This window comes from Osmerus eperlanus, chromosome 2 (assembly GCF_963692335.1).
Source record: "Osmerus eperlanus chromosome 2, fOsmEpe2.1, whole genome shotgun sequence".
Lineage (NCBI taxonomy): Eukaryota > Metazoa > Chordata > Actinopteri > Osmeriformes > Osmeridae > Osmerus > Osmerus eperlanus.
Window position 1 is genome coordinate 8,407,219 of NC_085019.1, and position 26,093 is coordinate 8,433,311.

The 26,093-nt window shown below is 39.1% G+C and overlaps 1 protein-coding gene and 1 long non-coding RNA gene across 5 annotated transcripts; one reads left to right on the forward strand and one right to left on the reverse strand.

Moving 5' to 3' along the window:
* Positions 1-713: 713 nt before the first annotated feature.
* Positions 714-21,970, reverse strand: LOC134011260 (histo-blood group ABO system transferase-like). Of its 4 annotated transcripts, none has more exons than XM_062450842.1 (9): positions 21,835-21,970; positions 21,295-21,358; positions 9,730-9,765; positions 9,434-9,487; positions 9,278-9,312; positions 9,064-9,198; positions 6,868-6,919; positions 6,445-6,702; positions 714-2,369 (listed from the first exon to the last, which is right to left on the reverse strand). In XM_062450842.1, the coding sequence occupies exons 5-9, from the start codon at positions 9,286-9,288 to the stop codon at positions 1,986-1,988; spliced, it is 840 nt and encodes a 279-aa protein (XP_062306826.1). In that variant the 5' UTR covers positions 9,289-9,312; positions 9,434-9,487; positions 9,730-9,765; positions 21,295-21,358; positions 21,835-21,970; the 3' UTR covers positions 714-1,985. The 4 variants fall into 4 exon arrangements, with proteins under 4 accessions (XP_062306826.1, XP_062306800.1, XP_062306809.1 ...); XM_062450816.1 differs by having other exon boundaries at positions 9,278-9,316; XM_062450825.1 differs by lacking the exon at positions 21,295-21,358 and having other exon boundaries at positions 9,278-9,316; positions 21,835-21,941.
* On the forward strand, positions 2,364-7,151 carry LOC134011289 (uncharacterized). The gene is made up of 2 exons (XR_009928405.1): positions 2,364-2,664; positions 5,630-7,151. It is a non-coding gene; the product is annotated as an uncharacterized LOC134011289 (long non-coding RNA).
* Positions 21,971-26,093: the final 4,123 nt, after the last annotated feature.

Sequence of the window (26,093 nt, forward strand, 5' to 3'; positions counted from 1 at the left end):
GGTCGTGTGGAAATGCTCTTTCATTTCTTGGTCCGTGTCCATGTGGTGAGAGTTGTGACGTGTTGTTTGCGTCCTCATGGGGGCAAGTGAAGGACAACATGAGTTTGCATAATGATTGGCGTGCGTAGACCACACCACTCCACTGAAGTCTATGCCCTCAGCCTGGGACTAACCTTCTTCCTGTATCAAAATAGGCTATTCTTGTTACCAAACAGTCTGTGATGACAGATGCAGCAGTCATGGCCATAAGTTTTGGCAATGACAAATGTTGTGTTTTGCAGTTTGCTGGATCAGTATTTGAGGAAATCATAAAATTGCCTCCATGATTATGGTTCCTTTTTGCAACTCCAAGGCTTGAAAACGAATGTGGCTGGAGCGGCACTTAGAAGCTTTGTATGTCAACTCAACTCCAACCAGTTCACTTTATGACTGATCTCATCCAATGACTACCCGTATTAAAGCCTTTTTTCAGGAGAGCCTCTTAACCCTTTATGTAAAATGGTGTAGTCTACTGAGCAGTCTACCAGTTTAGGTCAGGTTTATTACATACACAATGGCCTTGTTGGTTTTTCTACCAAGGTAAGATGTCTCAGATCCTGTCATGTGCACTAGATCTCTATGATGGCTTCGTTTTTTCTTTCTCTTTTATTCATACACCAATTTAGTGTTCCGGTGGCCTGGAAACTGTGACATAAGTCAAACAATAACGGAAGAAAGGTTTATTTACATTTTAATATAAGATACAGTATAAAATTATACTCAATATCAAATGTTATTTTCATGAAACATTATCAGACAATGTAATGATCAAATAGAGCTGCAAGCAGCAATGAAAGGGCCAAGCAGGTCAAATGACAGGTCAAAACACATTTTGGACATCCTCAGAATAGGGTTCTGAGGACATTTATCAAGTTTTTGCGTAAATAATGTGGAAGAAATTGGGATTTCCTGTGTGCTTACATTATTCACTAATCAATAAAACTAGTCATTGGATACTAGTTAGTATGTTCTCATGTAAGCTTGCTATTAATAAGAGTAGATTGTGGCTATGTGTCAGGGTTAATAGATGTTCGGGGGCTGGAGAAAGTACTGGCTAAACGTCCCTTGTCATGACTACAAGGAGAGCTCCAACTATGAACTCTCTAGTCTGAGAGTTGTCATGTGCTGGGAGCAGTGAATCTCTTTCTGTGAGACTGTTGCAATGTAATTACTGCCTGACTGTCACCATCTATGTTTACATTCTTGGGCCCTGGTTTTCTCTCCCAATCTGCAGATTGATAGAACTCAACTGAACTTAGTCACTCTGTTTATGAAGAGACGGACAAAACATTTTCTACATTATTAAACATTATTAACCCATCAATACATCCAACTTTGCTGAGATACGACCCAACTTTCTTTTTGGCAGCTACCCGCTGATTTAGATTTGGCTCTACAGGACAGTTTCAAAGATCAATACTCTATTTGATAACTTTTGTGAGGCTTGGTTTTTACACCTGTCAATAAAATCTAATATGGCGGCCGCATCAATTTGGTTAACATGACATGTTAACATGTGTGAGCCTTGGGATCTCCCAATATATATCACAAGACAAAGCAATAACTTCATTCAGGCAAATACATGAACAGTTACTAGCCAAAACACATTTTTATTATTATTTTATTTTTAAAATAATAATAATGCCCCCCAGTACAGTACCACACAATAAAACAAATACCAGTATTTGAATGTATAAAAAAAAACAGAAACAAAAAACAATGAAAGCAAAGAAACCGTTGCATGCAGCTCTGCGGGGAGTCAGGTGGCTGAGCGGTGAGGGAATCGGGATAGTAATCCAAAGGTTGCCAGTTCGATTCCCGGCCATGCCAACTGACGTTGTGTCCTTGGGCAAGGCCCTTCACCCTACTTGCCTCAGGGGAATGTCCCTGTACTTACTGTAAGTCGCTCTGGATAAGAGCGTCTGCTAAATGACTAAATGTAAATCTCAGATATTCTCCCTAACTTCCTTCATGTTCTTACGGACGGTGGCGTATCGGATAATCTTGATCTCTGAGCCTCCAGACCCCAGTTCCTCATCCCAAAGGTACTCTGGGGAGAGGACCTTGGTGGGCTTGTTCAGCAGCATGTAACGGTTGACATGGCTCTCTTCTTGCCACTTAGCCTCAACCTCCACCAATTTGTCAGCTTCTAGGTTCTTGCGGCAAGTTGTGACCAGTTTGTAGACATCCTCCACATGTCCTCCGAAGAAGCCCCCTGCGTAGTAGTAGTCCCCCTGTCCATATGGGATGTAAGCTTTGGAGATGAGTCGTCGCTCGTAGCTGAAGTTATCCCGGGCGCTCTGGTGCAGCCAGGGGTTTAGAACTCCCACCTAGAGATCAATTGGAAAGAGTCTGTGTGAAAAATGGATTCTAAATACTGGGGCATTTTTGTTTAATGCACATGGTGTATTTTTAGGGAGGTATTGTTCTTCATAACCTCATGACTTTATGTAGTCCAGATCAGGGTTGCAAAATTCCAGGAATCTTCTAAGATAGAAACTTTCCATGGGAATTAACAGGAATATATGGACATTTTTGGGAATTAATGTGAATAAACTGGGACTGTGCAAAATTGCAAGTTAGCCTTTAACAGGGAACTTAAATGTAGTTAGAAAAAAACACATTGTGCAGCATAATCATGGTTTAAACAACCAGATTTCATAGAAATTCAGTTGAATTTCAGCCCTGCGTATTCCTCAATCACATTCACACAGCACACTACTTACTGCAGGGCTATTGAGGCCACTCCCCATACATGCTTTATTGTTGATCAACAAAATAATCAATTAAAGTTCTAATCACAATTTATATTTTGTATTAGTTTGCATGCATTTCAGTTGTTTAATAATGTTTAAATGTTTAATGACGAAACAAAATGTTTTATGCTTGTATATGATACGGTTCGTATAAATTACCCAACATTTCCCATTAATTCCCGTAAATTCCCTGTCTTACAGTTTTTCTCCATTGCTTTGGCTCAATTCTTGAAACAGAAATGACATTCTCAAAGCTCTAAGTGCATTTGGCAAAATAGCCTATATGGTTCAGCACAAATACATAAATCACCTTCAAAAGGTCATATCTCACCCAAAACAGTTAACTCATGCTTCAAAACCAAATCATTTTCTCATATAAATAGTCAGTGCCCCCAAAATGAAACTTTCCTTCTCGATTGCTTTGGCTCATCTCTCGAGAAAAAAGAGGACATTCTCAAAGCTTTAAATACATTTGCCAAAATAACCTAGATGGTTCAGCAAAACACCATGGCACACCTGCAAAGGGTCATCTTTCTCCTAAAACAGACAACTCATCAGTCAAAACTAAATCCTTTTCTCATACAAATAGTCAGTGCCCCCAAAATGAAAAGTCCCTTTGGCATTGTGTAAACACTGCAGGTCAAAATTATTAGATGTTTTTTCAGTATGGCAGTGGACCTTAAAAATATCCCTCATGTGCACTGTGCTACAGTTACTGTAGTAGATGTTTTCTTTCCAGAATACTATGTGTCTTCAATCTACCCAGACGCTCCCATGTTACCCCGCTCCTCATCCTCATCTTCTTCTGAAAACTGTCTGGTGGTCCCACCTCTCAAGAGCGCCCGCTCCCAACCCAAGCGCTTCTCCTGTCTGGCCGCCCAATGGTGGAATCACCTCCCCACCTCCACCTTCAAGAACTATGTTTCTTCCCATTGGCACTTATTTGCTTTTCACAATGTATGCTTCATGTTTTGGCTACCCACAATGTTTTTGGGGCTACCTCATTGTTTATGATCATTGACCTTATGCACTTTCGTAAAGTTCTCTCTTGGAAGAATAGTTCTCTCTTGCTAAATGAATAAATATAAAATGTAAATGTATCAAACAGAAAAAAGATTACAGTAATTCAAGAGTAGCCTACAAGGTTTCACATCACATATTGCACTCACACGGCTTTGGAAATTGTTACTGTAATTGCCATACATTGTGGTTACTGTAACATGAAACGTGTACAGCACAATATAATGTCATACAATAAGCACATCAAAACTAACATTATGTATAACCTACACTACCAACACATACAGTAAGAAAGTAAAGCAAAGCTGGAGTTTCACTAGTTGTCGTCCTCACTCTCCTGCTCATCCTCACGCTCCTTTCTGTCTGGCCATAGATTTCATCGACATTACATCTGATGTTCTCCCTTGCGATGCAACAGGGGAAGAATCATTGTGCATGCCGCAACCATCCTCTACACTGATCTGCTGTGACATCTTCACAAGCAGCATCCATTTGCCTGGAGCAGGGACCTCTGGTTTTGAGCCCAATGTTCATAGACCCTCCACCTACATGCAGAAAAAAACTCCTCGATAGGATTGAGGAATGGGGAGTAAGGTGATAAGAGCACCATAAGCATTCTTGGATAGGCAGTGAACCCTGATGAATGGGCCACAGTGGAAGCTTACATTGTCCCACACAATGACAAATGTAAGCGAGGCCCTACCAAACCCCTCTCATGTAGAGGGATAAGATCGGTGCAGGTGGTCCAAGAACACCAGGTGCTTCTGGGTATTGTACGGGCCAAGACTGGGAATGTGGGTGACTACACCATTCTCTGAAATGGCAGCACACACGGTGATGTTGCCCCCGAGCTGGCCTGGGACAAGCTCTATATATTTGATGGAAGCATTTATACTCCTGGATAGCTCCTGTCAGCTAACTAAACTTATTGTGTGATTGGTGATCGGATGTGTCCCCTTGTTTAGTAAACTTCTAGTTGCACCTGACAATGACTGTAACCAGTTGATCCAAGAGATCCATATTACAGTATATACCATGATGTTTTTCATGGTATTATGTGCCTGAAAGATTTTGACAGTGGAGTGAACTATTGTGCAGGTGATGATGTACACAAGGAAATTATGCCAATATGTTTTGCAGCGAATAACCACTTGACTGAGAAGCAACAGTCAGTTTAGACCAGCAAGATATATTCAATTGGTAATTGGCCTAACTGAAGGCAATTGTACTTAACCATTTCAAAGATGTGCTAAATCATTTGAAATTTGTGCAAACTGTAGGCAATTGCACTTGTCATTTACGAGGATGTGCTAATACAATTGCAATTTGATTAAAGGAATGACAAATTCCAATCGTTTGTGAACAAGTGCCCAGTGGTTTGGAGGTTTGCACGTGTTATTTTGAGAATGTCATTTCTGTTTCGTGAAATGAGCCAAAGCAATGGGGAAAAACTTAAACTTCCCATGGAAAGTTTCTGGAAAGTTTCCAGAAACCCTAACCCACCAGCTACAGTAATGGTAGGCTTAAAAAAACTAAAATCATGGCTGAATGACTACAAATGATGTCCACTGTATTAAACTCCATAAAAAATCTGGTTTCAGATTTCTACACTACCTCCACTACCATTTCCTACCATTTGTGAATATTATGACATTTTGTTATTATCATTAAGCATTTTTCACTGAGATGTGTAGACAAATAAATGAATCACACCTGCCGATCCACAAACTAAATTTCATAGACAGATCATGAAGCCTGTTTATATATCACTCCTCTTCCTGCTCAATGCTGAAACCATGAATAAATCCGACCAGGACCTATTAACTCTATCTCTCTACCATGTGCAGATACTCCCTGGAGCAGACACTCCCTGCTGTATTGGGAATGTGTTAATGACAAACCACGCTTCAACAGCCTATCCATTTCCATTGCCCCTAGTCTGGACCTGCATTCATTCAGACCCATCAAAACTGGTTGATGCTTCAGATTTCAGTTTATGGAAAGCAAATCTTTTTACCTCCAGATCCTCAAACTAAAGACCAATTTGACCTGCAGGAGTATTAACACTACCTTACAGAATGGGTAGATGGATTTCAATATGTTAATGTAAAGGGCTAAAACCCGCCTTCAAGTGGGCGTCCTGAACGGAGCAGGTGTTTCGGAATCATATTAATTGGGGTTTTCTCATCCACAGGTGAGCTGTTGCCTACACTAACGGCTGGGATTCTGGTTTTGGCGAGCTGGACATTGGTTGCATGCAAGCACACGCCATGTTTATTCTTCACACCGTTGTAGTTTTAGCCTAGGTAATAATAATCCGTGGGTCGACCCACGGATTATTATTAACAGAATCCCAGCCATTAATGTAGGCAACAGCTCACCTGCGGATGAGAAAACTCCAATTAATATGAATCCGAAACACCTGTTCCGTTCAGGGGGAGTATATTAACATTTGTCATCGAGGATTTAACCACACATTGATTCAGTAAACGACTTAAGCAGCAAGTTCAGATCTCACAAAGTAAAGGTAATTACAGTATCAAATATGTTTTTACATGTATTCATTTTGCCGAATTTGTTTATCCAAAGCAACTTATTTTGACATATCTCACTCATGTCTGAGCCTTACCAGCTTCCCCAGGATCTCGGCCCCAACATGGCTATGGAACTTCATGTCTACATCCACGCAGAAGAGGTAGTCTGCCTCGTGGCGAATCCGCTCCTCAATAGCCACCTGGATGAACTCCATCCTTCTCATGGAGATCTCCTGCCAGCGACTGAATTTGGGTACTTTGATGATGCTGATTTGTCTGCCTGCTGCTAGAGTCACATTGGGCACAGCGGCCGGCTGGTCGGTGAAAACATAGAAGTGGACGTTCAGTCCCACCTGAAAACAGAGCCAGAGGCTTGAGTCTCACAGTGGTGGTTGTTCACCGAGAAGCCTTTTCATTTTACTGTTTCAAATAAGCAGTATGGATGTTCCAAAGACATTGTTTATTATTATGTTATGTTATTATCCTTTATATAACTCGGATCATAACTTATTTCACACCATGTAGTGCTTTTCTGCTGTCTCCAAGAAGTCTTGCAGGTAACGAGTGTATCTGAATGAAGAGAAAGGAAAATGAATAGTAACTTTAATGTAGATACGGTACAAAGACATTTGTTTTACACAGTGTGTTGTGGAATGTTACATTGTAAAAGCTGTACTGTTGTGATAAATACTTTGTAATCCAGACTTGGTGTGTAAGGCATGCTCAGAGTTTTAGCATTGATATAGAACAATATCATGAACTACAGTATGGAAAATATGGAAAAGTCAACTTTCTGAAACACCCTGACAGTCATTCTTATAACCATACCATACACATGAGAGAAAATATGGAGGATTTCAACTGAGGGGTTGCTAAAAAGTAACCCTATATTACATGGACAAGTAGCACGTAAAACTAGAGAGGGTACAATTTCTGGGGAAATTGTAGGGTGTGCTTGCTTGCGTTGGTTGCACAGGGGTCCATTTTTGAATTACATTTTTACAACTGATATTTCTGTATATTTTATATAAAAATGCATACTTATTATTTATAAAGATTACATAGATTTAAAAGCTTTTTTTTTTGCTCACTTACAACTGAAAATACGAGTGAAGTGTAGAATGAAATAGATGGCTTCTAATTTCCCCTGCAAGAGGCAGCCTCATCGTTGAATCAAAACGAATACATTTGGCAGACCGGTGTAAAAATTGACCTAATCTCTATGACTTAAACGTCCTTTTAAGTTTTTCCCTTCTCGTGATATTTTAAGGAATTTAGCCTACTCATATTGCATTCATTCACGAATAAAGAACCCCCTTTGAAGATTATTCTATGACGTTACCGGCAGTAGAAGATGGAATCGCGATTCAAACAGTACCATCTGCTAACTGAAAATATGCCCCCAAAAACGTAAATAAGCTTGTCATTTATTTAGTGGAAAATCGCTTTCATAAAAAGCTCACTGGTAGCGATTGTTGTCAGTAACAACGCCAAGTGCGATATAGCCCTGTGTGGAGAGCTGCCCCGGTAAATTGTACTACTACGGTACAGTACTAGACTACTGCTGTGTTCGTCTTGGTAGCGATTGCGTTGGTTGAATTGGATTTAACGTTCCGTTGTACGGTTTAGGCTGAAATTAATTGTTTTCATGAACAGATTGACAAAGTTTAGGCTGTGGCAATGAAGTTAAGGTTAGTAGTTAGATAGACTTTTGGTTTAAGTAAGGGGAGTGCCGAACATGTTCTGTCGCCGTTTGACTTCCTACAGCTGTGTAGATGTTTTTGTAGTGTCTCGCGTAGGCTAGCGTTGCAGTGAGCAACACTGGTTTGAAACCACAGGTAATTATAATTTCACCCACAAATCGTTTACTTGTAATGTAATGTCATAATAAATCCTACAACGAAAATGTATTTGTGAGGAATGTTTATTTTAACGATTGAAAACAGATGCATCATAGACCACTGTAGTATGTGTTGCCCGGGCAACAGAGGCTAATGTCATGATGCTAATACTTCAGTGACATAGTAGACTACTGTTTCCGAAAGTAGATGTACTTCCTTAATAAAATCAGCTTATATTGTACATTACACGTCACAATTGTGTGTCATATCACAAAGTAAAATTAGTAAATAGTTATCACCCTGGCCTCTTTGCTTGTGGCGTTTCTGCAGCTGCCTTGCAGTAAAGCAGTTAGCTTAGCTATCTCCCAGAAGTTAACGAGCTGCTAAACTAATGTTGACGTAAGTAGCGTCATTGACTGTGGCTAGCAAGTTAGCCACCGTTAGCTTCACTTTTCGCCACAAAAACTTAATTTCCACTTAAACCATGCAACGGAACGTAAATCCCAATAGAAGCAACTCAATCGCTACCAAGACGAAACTTTTGACACCTAGGTTGTCTATGTAGGCCAAATATTGACTGAGTTTTAGGGGGGCAAAAAGAATAAAAATAATATAATATAATTTATATATATAATAATATATATGTGAGAGAACAAAGGTTGTGCCCTTGCCGAAGGCAAAGCACACCCAATAATATATATGTGAGAGAACAAAGGTTGTGCCCTTGCCGAAGGCAAAGCACACCCAAATAGTCTTGTCTACCTAGAGTGCACATGCAGTGAGCGCATGAAAGAAACAATTGAAAGCACTAAGAAGATCATAGGCGTAGACGAGTTTACAACCTATAACCACAGGAAAATGGAGATCACTTACTTGGCAACTGCAAACACAGTGGTTGCTATGATCCCATTGTAAAACTTGAAAGACTCTTTAATAATAGCCATGTCGAAGGTCCCCTCCCAGACTATAGGTGCCAGCCATGGGGTGATGGTCAACACATCTGGTCGTCTGCAGGGAACAAAGACACACCTTTAAAACGTCTGAAATATTTGAATATTGAAGTTGAGGGGTTATGACAGCTACTTACTTTGGTTCCATTATCCTAGCTTGACTTGTATGGTCCTGTCTGACATTTTAAAATGTTTAGATTTTCAATTTAGTCATCACTCTTTTATTCAAATCGCCAATGAAGAAATGTGGTGTATTTGATTCAAATCCCAGGGGCGGTAAGGAACAGGCTTACCCTTCCTTCAAGACAATCTGTGATGCACTCTTATGACACTTGCTGGACGTCTCACTGAATCAGAATTGAGATGATTCAATTGGAATACACACAGATTTAACAACTTGCTGGACCAGATTTGTGTATACTTAAAGTACCAGGGGATAGAAACCCAGTTTAACTGGATTAGTAAAAACATGTAGCGTTGTAATGTAAATGTGGTAATTCCAACTGTCATATGAGACACACTAAAAAGCAAATACCAGCACAGTGTGTGACACATTCTTTGGGGAATGTGACAGAGGACATTCTCTTACCGTGGGACGTTAGAAGACTGTTGTGGACAGTAGTACCTTTGAAAAGACAACTAGGAGTAAGCAGTTACTTTGACATTCATTCATTTACTTTTTGGTTTTGTTTGAAGAGATGGAGCATCGTGTTTTTTGTTCATTATTTGTATAAAACATAAATGTAACTTATTCCGATCTCCAGAAGCCACAGTACACATCTCATCTGACATCCCTGCACCCACTGCAAACTTGAAAAACGTTCAAACACCCGTTCGTGTTTGAACGTTTTTCAAGTTTCTCACATTTATCCTCAAAGTTTGTATCTGATGAGTTGGGACATCATTACTTGCAGTCTAAAAATAAAATAAATAGGTAAATAAATTGATAAATACATACATAAATAAATATGGCTATGAAATAAATTCTGAAATAAAAAAAAGATGGCAATAAATATATAAATATAGCATTATATAATTATATAGCTGAATCCATTTACCGACATCAATAAATAAATACATTTCAGTCAAGACAATCACGTATTAGATTTGAGCATTTATTGTTACATGATATGGACATGTAGATTTAACTTTGGCGGAGTGGATGATCTAAGGGAAGCGCTCCCTGCCTCCTCGATGCAACACATCCATACTTGACATATGAGGCAGGGAGCAATAGAGATATAATCCCCCAGGTGGAAAGAACATACAGACAGCATGGGGGAGAAGGGGATGGTGGAGGGTGGCAGCAGCACTGATCATACAACATCCGGGGTGAGTGTGTGCGTATCCGCGCGTCTTTTAAAGACGCTTTATCGGACGTGGCCCAATGGATATGCGCTGCTAACTTGGGTGTGGTAGTGGGCGGAGGAAAGGAAGGTGGAGTAAATTTTTAAAGGAAAGTGAAGGAAAGGAAGGTGGAGTACATTTTTATTTCAAAATGACGTTTTTGAAAAAACAACATTTATTTATTTCATGGGACTTTTATTTCCTAATGCCACATTTATTTATTTTTTGAGACTTTTATTTCCTAACGCCACATATATTTCCGAGCACCACATTTATTTCTGTGCTGTATTTATTTCCAGTCTCAAATGCAAACGAGAGGGGCGTGGTTATCTTCAGACCAACGCAGCTGCACAAGATCGAAGGCAGATAGGGACACCTAGATTCGGTAGATGATGGAAGACATTAGTCGTGTCAGAGATCGCATGCTGGCCTTATAGATCAAATTGATCAGCATGGCTTGTCAGGATATATTATTTTGGCACACATTGTAGATTTTGTAGATCAATGAAGGTTAACTCTTACCACTCTACCATGATTTGTGTAAACCAGAGATAGAAAGCAAGAGGTGAGGAAGAAGGAGTAGGACAAGCCAGAGCTGAGGAGAAGGTCTCAGGAGATCAAGAATCAAATAATTCCTTTTATACCCAAGAACAACTAATCACACCACAATCTTGACCCTTACTTATCAACATCACTTGCAATGCTACAGTAAGTTACACAAAGATGTGTGAGAGCCATCAAGTTGAGACTCCATCCAGTAACTCCATATTTTACCATATGAGAGGTGGGGGCAGGTTGATAGCCTTACAAGATCAGCCTTTATTATTCTGCCCTAAGTACACCATCTTTTGGTCAAAATACAAACTCAACAATTAATATTCATATAGGCTATTGTTCCTACAATTGACATCACCTGTGACCATGCATCCTCCTGTAACTGGTGTTCCGGTAAATCTTTTTCAAGATTACCCTTTATTCTTCAACCCTAAGTAGGCCTACACCATCTCTTGGTCAGTTTTTGGCACTTTCTTCATGAGGTGCAGTTTGTACAACTAATTTACTTGTAACTGGGAATACATGAGATTGCATTACATTTCACAGTTCCACATGCAGAATTCACCTGCCATTACATGAACATCTCACTGTATCCATATCCATGCTCTGTTCAACAGGATCAGAATGTGCAAATCGTTTTTTATATTCATTATTCTCAGGGCCGGCGTTTGCTATAGGCGAACTATGCAGCCGCCTAGGGCGCCATGAAGAGAGGGGCGCCAAATTCAAAGTGCGGCCATTAATTAACCGTCCCGCACCACCAGCAGAGGGCGCCGAGGCGGGGCGGGGAGGCGTCTCTCAGATTTGCGCTCCCGGGGGGGGGGAGCGCAAATCAGGCTTTACACAAGCCTGTAAATAAAAGTACATGGGGAGAGAACTTAGCCTGGCTCTGCCCTACGTACTTACGCTCAATTTTGATTTAGCTTCTGTACTAGCTCTGGTCATTCGATACCTAAGTCAGATTTTTCAGGTTGATTTTCAACCGGCCAATCAGCGAACAGAGGGAGTGGCTGAGAACGATGACGTTGATGTCGTGCGCTAGTTTGTGTTGTAGTTCCGTAATGGCAGCGGAGAAAGATGCGAGCGAAGCCATTCGGTCCGTTGTGGCAACACTGCCGAATATCTATAAACTAAAGCCGGAGCAAGAACAAGTTTTGCTGAGTTTTGTTGGTGGCCATGATGTTGTGGCCCTCCTCCCCACGGGGTTTGGGAACAGTTTGATTTTCCAGCTACGGCAGCTAGCTCTGTTACAGTAGTGGTGAAGGAATTGTCAAACGCTAGCGATTGGTTATGGCAGATCAGAGTGGCTCTCGGCAGATCCAATAGTTTTAAACTTCAACAGAGTACCCGCCTACAAGGAAGTCAACGCTTGTCAATGGAGCGAGGCCAGACTCTCTGTACAAATGAAATGTACGAAAGTCTAGTTAGGACCAGGCTAGAGAGAACTACCAGTAGCTACCATTCTCTGCATCCATTTCTGCGGCAGCAGTCAATGTCTCTTCGTCATCTTAATCATGATCATCATCCTTTGATGAAAAGCATTCTGTTGGGGGAAACTGCTACTACAAGTTTAAATAGGCACCAATTGATATTTACTTTGTATCATGTCGAATATGATTAAAACCAAGGTGACGTCGAGGCTACAAATCACAAGCGTATAGCCTATAAGCAAAATATGTATTACCTGTTTGTAGTATGTTTTTATATTTAATATAACATTGAACATGCTATTTTATTAAAGATGAAAGTTACTAGTAAAACGGGAATAGATACTAGTAACTATTAGTTACTAGTATTAGTTACTAGTATCTATTCCCGTTTTACTAGTAACTTTCATTAGATACTAGTAACTATTCTTTAGTTACTAGTAACTAATCCAATAGTTATTAGTATCTATTCCCGTTTTACTAGTAACTTTCATTAGATACTAGTAACTATTCTTTAGTTACTAGTAACTATTGCCAACAAGATATCTAGTTAACATGCAAATTAGCTTATGAAGATATCTAGTTAACATGCAAATTAGCTTCTGAAGATATCTAGTTAACATGCAAATTAGCATTTGAAGATATCTAGTTAACATGCAAATTAGCTGCTGAAGATATCTAGTTAACATGCAAATTAGCTGCTGAAGATATCTAGTTAACATGCAAATTAGCTGCTGAAGACCACACCTCACAGAAGACAACACTACAGAGAACATATCGACGCGAACCGATTTCAGAAATGGCACACACGTGTTGTTGAACAAATTCAACGAAAATGTAAAGAATTAGAGCTTTCCAACAAGGCAACACGCCACGCACAATTGATGCCTATTGATTCATCACTGGTGAATTTAAGAAGACTCGAAGGCATTTTATCGATGGAGACAATGGAAGAACTTGTTGCTAGTCTTTCAGAACTCCGAGCTCTCATCACCACGCACTCGATGTCAATTAGAGAGCCCAGCGACGCCTTCTCAGACCCTCGTATGCCATCAGGTAACGTTTGGATTTCGCTTTTAGAATAACATTACCCATACAATGGTAATATGGTTAGCCAAATAGACCTTGTATTAGAGATCCCCGCAGGTTATATGACTTAAACTAGCTTGCTAGCTAGCTGTCGAGCGCTAATGTTATCTACATAGAATACCAGGGCTTGGTTTATACTTATCAAAATGTCTAGCCACTGGGGAACCAAAGGCAGGCTAGGGGAACTCATATTAATGTTAAATAACCTCACAAAGTGACATTTTTATCCCTTGAGACCTATAAAAAACAATCACCATGGCAACGACTACACAATGGAACTTGCATTTAGCTTAGTTCTAACAATAAGGGCCAATATATGGTTATGGTGTTGCATGACAAGTTATTGGCTATTGGAATATGCAAATTAGCTGCTGAAGATATCTACTACTGCCGGGTAACGTCGTAGAATAATCTTCAAAGGGGGTTCTTTATTAATGAATGAATGCAATGAGTAACCTAGACGCAAAACTGCACGTCCAATCCAAAATATAAGGATATTTTCCGAGACCCAAGACTCTGCCGAAACCAGAGATATTCTTTATATGTCTGTGCAGTCAGAAATACGACTCTACCTGCAGTTTCAAAAACGTGTTCCTTTTGCTTTCCTGGTGCTTGTTTGTTTGGTTGCCACGGTGATGGCGCAGCTGGGATAGCTAACGAGCTAGGCAGAGAGAAAAACGAACATTTACCTAGCATCCACACCTCAAACAAGTTGACCTAGACGCAAAACTATACGTCCAATCCAAAATATAAGGATATTTTCCGAGACCCAAGACTCTGCCGAAACCAGAGATGTCCTTTATATGTCTGTGCGGTCAGAAATACGACTCTATCGGCAGTTTCAAAATCTTGTTCCTTCTTGCTTTCTCTGACTGATTTTACTCACCTCTCCATTGAAGTTAGTGAGAGAATTTGAAAGGCTGCTCTCGCTTCAAGGCTCATAGCTGAAAATCTGAGCTCTTTAGTAGTTACATTGGCTGAAAGAGGACAATTTTTCCTACATTTTAAGGTATAACTTGTTTCTGTAAGTTAAACTATATGAACTTAGAGGAATTTGTTTGACAAATTAGTTGAATATCAGAAAAAGAGCAGCCAGCTTGCTGCTCATTCATAAAAATCAAGAAGGAGCAAACATTTTAATGTATTTCAAACTGTCATAATTCAAAATTGGCTGAACATTTGAAAAAGCTGAATCATTTGGGAATAGCTGAATGTCTTGTGAACATTTTAAAGGTTGAATGGTGTCTCTAGCTGAAAGTAAGCTGAAGTAGTTACGTTTGAAAGAGGAGGAAGCTTTTTAATGATTTGAAAGGATTTACCATTACTTTTAATGGGAGAATAATTTGCACAAAAACTTAATGTCTTAAAAAGTATAAAAGTGAGAAATACCAAAAGTCATAGCCATCATCTCCTGAAGGAGCTGAACGTTTTGATACAAAAGTTGTAGGAATCGGTTAAAGTATGCAGAACGAGTTAAAGGCCAAAAAACTGCGGAAGAACTAAGAAGTTGATATAACTAGAAACGGCTGTTCCTGCGAAACAGCAGTGAGAATGCTGAAAACCTGAATGGGGATAGCTGACCATGCTAAAAAAGCTGAAAATAGTGAAAATTTAGTAGAAAGTTATAAGCTGAAGCTTCAAAGCAACCGAAAGGTATTTTTGAAAGGGACTGGAGCAGCATTCCAACAATGATTTGAAAGGATTTACCATTACTTTTAAAGGGAGAATAATTTGCACAAAAACCTTAATATTTTAAAAAGTATAAAAGTGAGAAATGAGAAAATACCCGCAAGCTGAAATGAATTTCAAAAATGTGTGAGTCACACAAAAGAGGCAGTGTGGAAGCTGAACTGCATCATCTTAACAAAGCTAAGAGCTAAAATAGCCTACAATGTGGGAGAAGCTGAAAGCTGAACTGTTAAACAGAAGAAGTAGGCTAGCTAGTCGTAACAAGAATATTATCGTTTTAACAGATTAAATTATAGTTGGGATAGTATTAGCAGTAGCAGATGTAGCCTATGCGTTTACTCGGCTTTCTTAGTTGGATTCAATGTGTTGATGGAATGAAACATACAGCAGTAGGGCCGATACAGGAAGACACAGCGACACTTTGTTGCAGAAGGATGATGGTGCAAGTTTTGTCCGTGGAGCATACAACGATTAATAAAAAAGAATCATGTAGACGTGTTTATTGAGTAATCGCATAACTAACTAGAAACGGCTGTTCCTGCGAAACAGCAGTGAGAATGCTGAAAACCTGAATGGGGATAGCTGACCATGCTAAAAAAGCTGAAAATAGTGAAAATTTAGTAGAAAGTTATAAGCTGAAGCTTCAAAGCAACCGAAAGGTATTTTTGAAAGGGGCTGGAGCAGCATTCCAACAATGATTTGAAAGGATTTACCATTACTTTTAAAGGGAGAATAATTTGCACAAAACCCTTAATATTTTAAAAAGTATAAAAGTGAGAAATGAGAAAATACCCGCAAGCTGAAATGAATTTCAAAAATGTGTGAGTCACACAAAAGAGGCAGTGTGGAAGCTGAACTGCATCATCTTAACAAAGCTAAGAGCTAAAATAGCCTACAATGTGGGAGAAGCTGAAAGCTGAACTGGTAAACAGAAGAAGTAGGCTAGCTAGTCTAACAAGAATATTATCGTTTTAACAGATTAAATTATAGTTGGGATAGTATTAGCAGTAGCAGATGTAGCCTATGCGTTTACTCGGCTTTCTTAGTTGGATTCAATGTGTTGATGGAATGAAACATACAACAGTAGGGCCGATACAGGAAGACACGGCGACACTTTGTTGCAGAAGGATGATGGTGCAAGTTTTGTCCGTGGAGCATACAACGATTAATAAAAAAGAATCATGTAGACGTGTTTATTGAGTAATCGCATAACTAATTACACATGTAAACGGAGTAATCGTATTATTGGCATAAACCGACAATTGCTAGTAATCGTGTTTCTCATGGTCAAGTAAACGTACCAATCACCTGTGTGAGAGACTGAGTGGTGCGTGTCTGTCGTTACGGTGATGGTGCAGCTATGATTGCTAACGCGCTGAGGGCAGAGAATAAGAGAAATGTAGCTAGAATCCACACCTCAAACAAGATAACCTAGACGCAAAACTGTACGTCCAATCCAAAATATAAGGATATTTTCCGAGACCCAAGACTCTGCCGAAACCAGATATATTCTTTATATGTCTGCAGTCAGAAATACGACTCTACCTGCAGTTTCAAAAACGTGTTCCTTTTGCTTTCCTGGTGCTTGTTTGTTTGGTTGCCACGGTGATGGCGCAGCTGTGATAGCTAACGAGCTAGGCAGAGAGAAAAACGAACATTTACCTAGCATCCACACCTCAAACAAGTTGACCTAGACGCAAAACTATACGTCCAATCCAAAATATAAGGATATTTTCCGAGACCCAAGACTCTGCCGAAACCAGAGATATTCTTTATATGTCTGTGCAGTCAGAAATACGACTCTACCTGCAGTTTCCAAAACGTGTTCCTTTTGCTTTCCTGGTGCTTGTTTGTTTGGTTGCCACGGTGATGGCGCAGCTGGGATAGCTAACGAGCTAGGCAGAGAGAAAAACGAACATTTACCTAGCATCCACACCTCAAACAAGTTGACCTAGACGCAAAACTATACGTCCAATCCAAAATATAAGGATATTTTCCGAGACCCAAGACTCTGCCGAAACCAGAGATGTCCTTTATATGTCTGTGCGGTCAGAAATACGACTCTATCGGCAGTTTCAAAATCTTGTTCCTTCTTGCTTTCTCTGACTGATTTTACTCACCTCTCCATTGAAGTTAGTGAGAGAATTTGAAAGGCTGCTCTCGCTTCAAGGCTCATAGCTGAAAATCTGTAAATGTGAGCTCTTTAGTAGTTACATTGGCTGAAAGAGGACAATTTTTCCTACATTTTAAGGTATAATTTGTTTCTGTAAGTTAAACTATATGAACGTTAGAGGAATTTGTTTGACAAATTAGTTGAATATCAGAAAAAGATTCATCATAAATTCATCATAAACTCATTCATAAAAATCAAGAAGGAGCAAACATTTTAATGTATTTCAAACTGTCATAATTCAAAATTGGCTGAACATTTGAAAAAGCTGAATCATTTGGGAATAGCTGAATGTCTTGTGAACATTTTAAAGGTTGAATGGTGTCTCTAGCTGAAAGTAAGCTGAAGTAGTTACGTTTGAAAGAGGAGGAAGCTTTTTAATGATTTGAAAGGATTTACCATTACTTTTAATGGGAGAATAATTTGCACAAAAACCTTAATGTCTTAAAAAGTATAAAAGTGAGAAATACCAAAAGTCATAGCCATCATCTCCTGAAGGAGCTGAACGTTTTGATACAAAAGTTGTAGGAATCGGTTAAAGTATGCAGAACGAGATAAAGGCCAAAAAACGGCGGAAGAACTGAGAAGTTGAAAAGCAATAGTGAGCATTCTCACAATAATATATATGTGAGAGAACAAAGGTTGTGCTCTCGCCGAAGGCTTGAGCACACCCAAATATAGCACGCAGCGTGTGAAGAACGCGTTCAGCATCCCGCGAACATTGTTTAATTTTGAGGCTTGTCGTCTGCAGGCTATATAATTCTGACCGCGATGAGAAAAAAACAGCTTCCATTGCGAGTGGGCCGGACAAGGATAGCATGTAGTTGTCTGCCTCATGTTTATTCATTAGAACATTTGAATGAAGATATCTCCAAACTTAGGATATCTCCAAACAGATTCTTACTAGTAACTACTGGATTAGTTACTAGTATCTATTCCAGTTTTACTAGTAACTATTCATTAGATACTAGTAACTATTCTTTAGTTACTAGTAACTAATCCAATTGATACTATAGATACTAGTAACTATTGGATTAGTTACTAGTAACTATTAGTAACTAAAGAATAGTTACTAGTATGTCCCACACTCGACCACAGTGTGTTTCGAGGGTGGGAAAAAGGCTGTATTTTGTGTCTCTATCTCTTCATTTTGAGAAACAACCTTGAAACCGGGTGGAGACGGCACATTACATTACATTTAGTCATTTAGCAGACGCTCTTATCCAGAGCGTACAGTACAGGGACATTCTCCCCGAGGCAAGTAGGGTGAAGTGCCTTGCCCAAGGACACAGTCATTTGTCACGGCCAGGAATCGAACCAACAACCTTCTGATTAATAGCCCAACTCCCTAACCGCTCAGCCATCTGACCATGCCCTAGGCCAGGTACCAGGCACCCGAGCAGGTGGGACGCGTAGGCAAGAACAACTCCCTGCTGCACAGGAGAACAAGCTCAACCTTGTGTTTTTTGTTTTACTGCACTGTATAATATATGCTGGGGCAGGGACAGATGGTGAGTTGGACTTTGTGAACCAACCCAAACTCTGTTGCAGGTAGGGAAACGTAGACAACCCCAGAGCTCTGTATGTTGATTTCCAACTGCTGCATTAAAGCTGATATTATCGTACCTCTGCGACTCCAGACCACTCTTTCTAGAACACAGACTTGTTTCATTGAATACCATCATTATATATTGGAATAGACACAAAGAACTTAAATCTTTCAAGTGTGGTGAAGTAGGACAACGCAGGTGTCGCCAGGTGCCATGGTGGATCCTAGTATTGTGGGAGTCAGCTGAGCGGTGAGGGAGTCGGGCTAGTAATCTGAAGGTTGCCAGTTCGATTCCCGGCTGTGCCAAATTGACGTTGTGTCCTTGGGCAAGGCACTTCACCCTACTTGCCTCGGGGGGAATGTCCCTGTACTTACTGTAAGTCGCTCTGGATAAGAGCGTCTGCTAAATGACTAAATGTAATGTAATGTAGTATTGGAGCTCCATTGATGTTGGCTTTTTAATAGTTCTCATGTCCGCACTTAACTCAGAGTTGACGTAACCGAGGTGAAGTTAGTTTCATATTCGACATTCGTCTCACATTCAGAAGACGCTACTTTGCAGCGTCGAGTTAGGGACCGGGTGAAAATTACCCATACAATATTGAAAAATGACTTTTATAATGATTTTATTACTATAAAACCTCAAACAAACAGCAGAGTATTCCAAAAATGTCTGGTATACTTCCACAGCCTTTAATTTTTCAATAATGTTTTTAAAGGAATGATAGAAAATCGCTAATCTCTGAAAATAGCATGAAATCTTCACTAATCTCAATATCTTTTTCAAATTTGTGTCAAAAAATCTCAAATATACACCATATTATTCTAATAATGTCTGGCCTACTTCCACACCCTTTACTTTTTCAATAAAACTTTTTTTTAAATGATAGAAAATCGCTAATCTCTGAAAATAGCATGAAATCCTTGCTAATCTCAATATCTTTTTCAAATTTGTGTCAAAAAATCTCAAATATACACCAGATTATTCTAATAATGTCTGGCCTACTTCCACACCCTTTACTTTTTCAATTATGTTTTTAAAAAATGATATAAAATCGCTAATCTCTGAAAATAGCATGAAATCCTTGCTAATTTCAATATCTTTTTCAAACTTGTGTCTAAAAATCTCAAATACACACCAGATTATTTTAATAATGTCTGGCCTACTTCCACACCCTTTACTTTTCCAATAAAGTTTTGAATAAAATTCCAATTAATCGCTAATCTCTGAAAATAGCATGAAATCCTCGCTAATCTCAATATATTTTTCAAACTTGTTTCAAAAAATCTCAAATACACACCAGATTATTATAATAATGTCTGGCCTACTTCCACACCCTTTAATTTTTCAATAATGTTTTTAAAAAATGATAGAAAATCGCTAATCTCTGAAAATAGCATGAAATATTCACTAATCTCTATCTTTTTCAAATTTGTGTCAATAAATCTCAAATATACACCAGATTATTCTAATAATGTCTGGCCTACTTCCACACCCTTTAGTAGTAAAAGTACTAAAGTAAAGGGTGTGGAAGTAGGCCAGACATTATTAGAATAATCTGGTGTATATTTGAGATTTTTAGACACAAATCTGGAAAAGTTATTGAGATTAGTGAAGATTTCATGCTATTTTCTATCATGTTTAAAAAACATTATTGAAAAAGTAAAGGGTGTGGAAGTAGGCCACATTATTAGAATAATCTGGTGTGTATGAGATTAATTGGAATTTTATTCAAAACTTTATTGAAAAAATAAAGGGTGTGGAAGTAGGCCAGACATTATTAGAATAATCTGGTGACAGTTTGGTTTTTATATCCATAAAAATATTATAAAAGTAATCATTTTTCAAAATTGTATGGGTAATTTTCACCCGGTCCCTAACTCGACGCTGCAAAGTAGCGTTTTCCGAATGTGAGACGAATGTCGAATATGAACTCCGAGTTGAGTTAACAAATTCAAATCAGCTTTTCTGGAACCGAGTTTTCGGAGTTTCCCATTTTAGAGTAGGGCCTAACTCAGAGTTCAGGGTTAGGCTGAGTTTGTTAAACCCTCTATCTGGAATACCCCCTGTAATATGAAGATTAATCTGGTAGAAATGTATGAGGGTATCTATAATGGGGGGAAAAAGTTAAACGGGTTCACGCACATGCGCAGCTGGACTACTATTGTTGAACAGACTGAAAAACAGCTAGGCTAATTCATTTAATTCCTCATTCGAAAAACGAACCTACGGTATATTAAAGCAGACTATGCAGTGTGACTTACTTGGACAAAGAACAATATAATACACATTTACAATAGCCTATAATTACATGTTATTGAACTCACCCATAAAAAAAGATTTGGCCTAGGCCTACTCCAAAAAATAACAGAAGACAAATTAAGAGAAATCCTGGAAACCAAAAAGAACCAAATTAATGTGTCAATTGAATAGCTTGCATTTACACTTCGGTATATAAGAATATAGGCTAATAACATTCACTCAACACATTAGTCGCAAACACTTGGCCTCATGCTGAATTACTAGGTTGTTCGAACGTCTCGGCTTATAAATCAAATGTAGGCCTATTTGTGGCTACGTTTTGGTGTGCAACTGGTTGTCTGCCGTTTAGAGCGAGTTTTAACCAGCGTCTACAATGCCACAATTCCCAGTCTAATTAATGCAGGCTTTAGTCGACCTATAGCCTACTACCTGACTGTAATCTGTAGCCAAACCGTGTTGAGGGAAACCGCTTTTATTCTATGCCGCTTTTATTCTTTAACTTCCATGTGAGAAACCATATTGAAAAACCTTTTGTATGGGCCACAGCAGCAAGAAGTAGGCTATCAGTCGATTTTAGATTAGATTGTTTTTAAATTGGTACTCACTTATAGTCATCCTTGTCTGTAGGCTACGGTACAAAGTATCCATAAGTCTACACGCCACCATTTATTGATCAAGGATTAACACAATAAATAGCCTTATGTTATAAGTCTAGGTCTAGGCTACATTCCCTGTCAGGCTATTAATGAGCGGCAGCTCGTAGTGATGGGCATTCCGGCTCTTTTTCGTGAGCCGGCTCGTATGGCTCAGCTCACTAAAAAGAGCCGGCTCTTTTTGCTCTCGAACGGCTCTTTAAAAAATACATGTTTTAACTATTAATTTGACTATGATAGGTGTGAAAACAATTTGAATTAAATTATGAAATGAAATCATACTCGACCGTAACCACATATCTTTAAAAATGCATTGATTTGTCATGGCTCTCCTCCGAGTTTTGACTACTCTCTCACTGTTTGTGAGTTGGCTCGGCCCTCCCTCATGCAGGATTGACAGGAACAGAATGTGAGGATGATCGTGTGCGCCTTTAATCCTACAATTATTTTTTTGTTGTTCTTTGAATTAGTCAATTATTTTAAATACAATTAAAATTCATTATTTCATAATCATTTAGTTGTTATAGGCTGTATTAATCTATTAAAAATAGAGTCGGCTCTTCAGATATGCGAGCCAGCTCCCGACGTTCACCTTCAAGAGCCGGCTCTTAGAGCCGGATCGTTCGCGAACGACCCAGCTCGTAGAACCAGCAGAACCAGTTTGTCATATAGTTTTTGTTTATCGGAAAATAGTCGGTTGGAATGTTCAGAATCACTTGTGTGACGGTACTCCTTAACGGGAAAGCCAAGCCTCGGTCTTCTAGTTCCCAGTAACTGTTGACCAATATCCAAACTTCCTTTAATTTCTCGTCCTGGAGAAAGTAGTTTGTAGACAACAATAAAGATCTTTGAGAAGTTCCAGTCTGGTTTTTGTCTGAGGCATATTGAAACTGCTCTTTTCAGGGTTTCAAATTATTTCCTAATGCGTGCTGATGCAGGGCAGTTTTGTTTTGTTTCTGCTTGGAGTGCATTCACTGTATACTTCCTCATGGATTGTTATTGATCGTTAGTGTAGTGTAGCCTATTTCTTATTTTTATGTAGACAATATACAGCTGTACCTTTCTTTCAAACTGAAGGTAGAGGGTAAACTATGTTGCAAGACTGCCTAACAGCTATCAAGGATTGAATGTCATACAGTAACTTCCTACAGCTAAACCCTGACAAAACAGTGGTCCAAATTATAGGCCCTGAGGACAATTCAGATCAATTACAGCAGTGAATTGGTTCTTTAGCAGCCAATGTTAAGTAAACCACAAAAACACATCTTCTTTGACCAACACATGAACTTTAGATGCATGTAAAGAAAGTGGTCCTATTATTCTTTTTTAATTTAAAAAAGTCTAAATCAAATCTGTATTATGCTTATAAGACCTGGAAAATTATTCATGTTGTATGTTTTTTTTAAACTCGCTTGATTCAAGAGCACCGTTTTGAAATGTGCGTTTTGCATCTTGTGCAGATTATTTTCAGTTTTTCACTCTTGTTTTTTCTATTACTTTCAAGTATCTATTTTATATTATAGATTATATTTATTTCATTGTACAGCACCTTTTCACTTTTGTTTTGTGAGACACAAATTAAGTTTTACCTACTGCCTCTAGAAACTATACAGCAGTACCGTAATACTGAGCTAGTTTTGGGGAGAAAAAAGGAACAAAACCAAAATAATTTGTTACAAACCTTTTATTAAGATAATTCTTTTTTTTTAATCCATGTTGACATGTTATTTTTATATATTTCTAATATATATTTTACAGTTGTTAAATGTGCAGTTACCTTGAATAATATTGGGTCACAGTTACAGGTTTCACAAAGTTATTGGCACTTGGAACAACAAGATGAGCGAAAGAGCACTACAGGGTGACTTAAGGGGTAGGAGCATGGGTAAAGACAAGTAGATGCCACTGCACTGTTTATTAAGCGTGTTCTTGGTACATATACACCTCATGCTATGAGTGCACAACTAATAACCCAACCTCTGGTGCCTCCATGTTTAATATACAGTGTTCATCTATACATGTACAGTATATACTCATATTTTTATATGTACATATATATATGTACTGGAAAAAGACTTCTCCATGCCACATTATACTTGACACGGTCTCCACTGGCCCATAATCTCCAGTGTGTGTGTGCTGGGGCAGTGGGGGTATTTTAGGGAGCAGCTGCAATGCTTGGAGGTTCCAGTCTCTCGCACACACATCAGGTACTATGTGGGACACACTGCTCTCTAGTGGCGCTTCAGAACTCACTCAGTGCCATCAGTCACCAGCAGGGGGCGTACTTTAGTTTTTAAGAGGGTTTATCACATCATGGGGTCACCTTATTCTTTGAAGTAGCCCAGAGTCTGTCTGCAAGACACATATCATTCAGCTGCATGGCACTATCCTCAATGAGCACTTGCCAGCTGTAAAAATGAGCTAAACATGTACAATTTGGGCCCTGGCAGGCCCTCCATGCCACTTCATCAATGTTCTCACTCTGAAAACCCAATCAGGCTCCAAGAAGATCTTTAACAAAGCACACCTCATAACCATGATAAAAAGGTTGGAAAATCAACTTGAATCAGAGGTATATTTTATAGTTCAGTAGGATTTTATAGCAGTGTGTGCATGAGGAAATACAGAGGAGTGACATCTATGAAGTGTTGAGATTCCAGGATTGTGGGTCAAAAGGATGCTGAAAAGCTTTGACAAAGCCTCCCCATAAAAAGATTCAGAGACAGGCTTGTACATCAGGCCATCATCTAATCACTTCCCCTGTGGCTAACACCTACATGTGTAGACATGAATGCATGCAGGAAGCTGTTTTCACCCACATCAATAAACATCTCTGTGACGTTTCAACACAATCATGTAAAAAATATAACCAAACAAATAGAAAAATCAGCTCCTCACACCGTTTGCAAAGTCACTAACATCCTGTTCAGTCTGAAACACAAGATTCAAATCAACAATCTTCTTAATATTTACATCAGGTGTCAGTCAGGAGCATACTGCTCTTCAACAAATAAATAGTGACCCTACAGGGTTAACTTCCCATACAAGCTCTCAACCCCTTAAAAGGTGCATAAACACTGGTTCATCTCATGTAAAGGTGCACAAACCACTGGTTCATCTCATGTAAAGGTGCAGCCCCACTCATCTTTCCTGGGGGTGGAACATTTTATCAAATGCTTTTTATCAAATTCTAAATACACACATTTTGGACTTTCAATGCAATAGGGTTGTAATACAACAACAACCTTTACATGTCTACATGGTGTGTAGGTGTGTGTTTTTCAATGGCCGTGTAATGTGTTGGTTAGGGGCTGCAGTGTGTACAACAACTTATGAACACAAACTCAACCATACTCAAGTAAACAGAAAACCACTGACATGCCCCCTTGAATCATACCCAACCTCATGCACACAATACACCCTACCTCGTCTCTTTCACTGGGACAAAGGCTGCAGCGTGCAATTCATGTACTGAACAACAGCCAAAGTGAAAGATTCCATCAGCCAATCACAAATGTAACCCTGCACATCTCCAGTTTGCAAACCCTGCATATAGAGCGCAATAAAAAGGCACATCCCACATATTATTTCACACCTATTTCCCCAGATCTTTATACCTTGCACAATGTCAGTAGTTAGCTTCTTTGAAGGTTATCGGTTCAACATTTAAGTTGGTCTAGAAAAGTAGTCATATACTCAGCCATTTAGATCAAAGCTTAACATTTAGCTAGCCATGATTCCCAGCAAGCAATTTAGCTAGAGTAGCGACCACCATCAATAGTCGCCATTAAACAGTCACCATGTTCTCAACGGACCTCATTGTACTGTACATTTACACAATCGCAGAAAGAAGAGAGGAGTAAGATGTAGCCTCTGTCTAATACACAGTGGGTAAAAATCTCAGTGAAACAGATATTCTATCACATTATTAGTTCGGTCTGTTGTATTAAAAAATGACTGATAGGTCCCAATGTTAAGACTGCTCTAACGGCAAGTGTATGCAAAATAGCACTTTCCTTAATCAATATGACTTCTTAGAAACACTGCTCTTCAAAATATAATAAAGCAACATGAAGATCTTAAAAACAATCCCTCGTTCCTCTCGGTGCACTGCGCTGCATGTGCTTCTATATAAATATCTATATTTCTTTTTTATATGACCACATATCCTGTTCAACGTACAATCATAAAACACTTCCGCCACACCT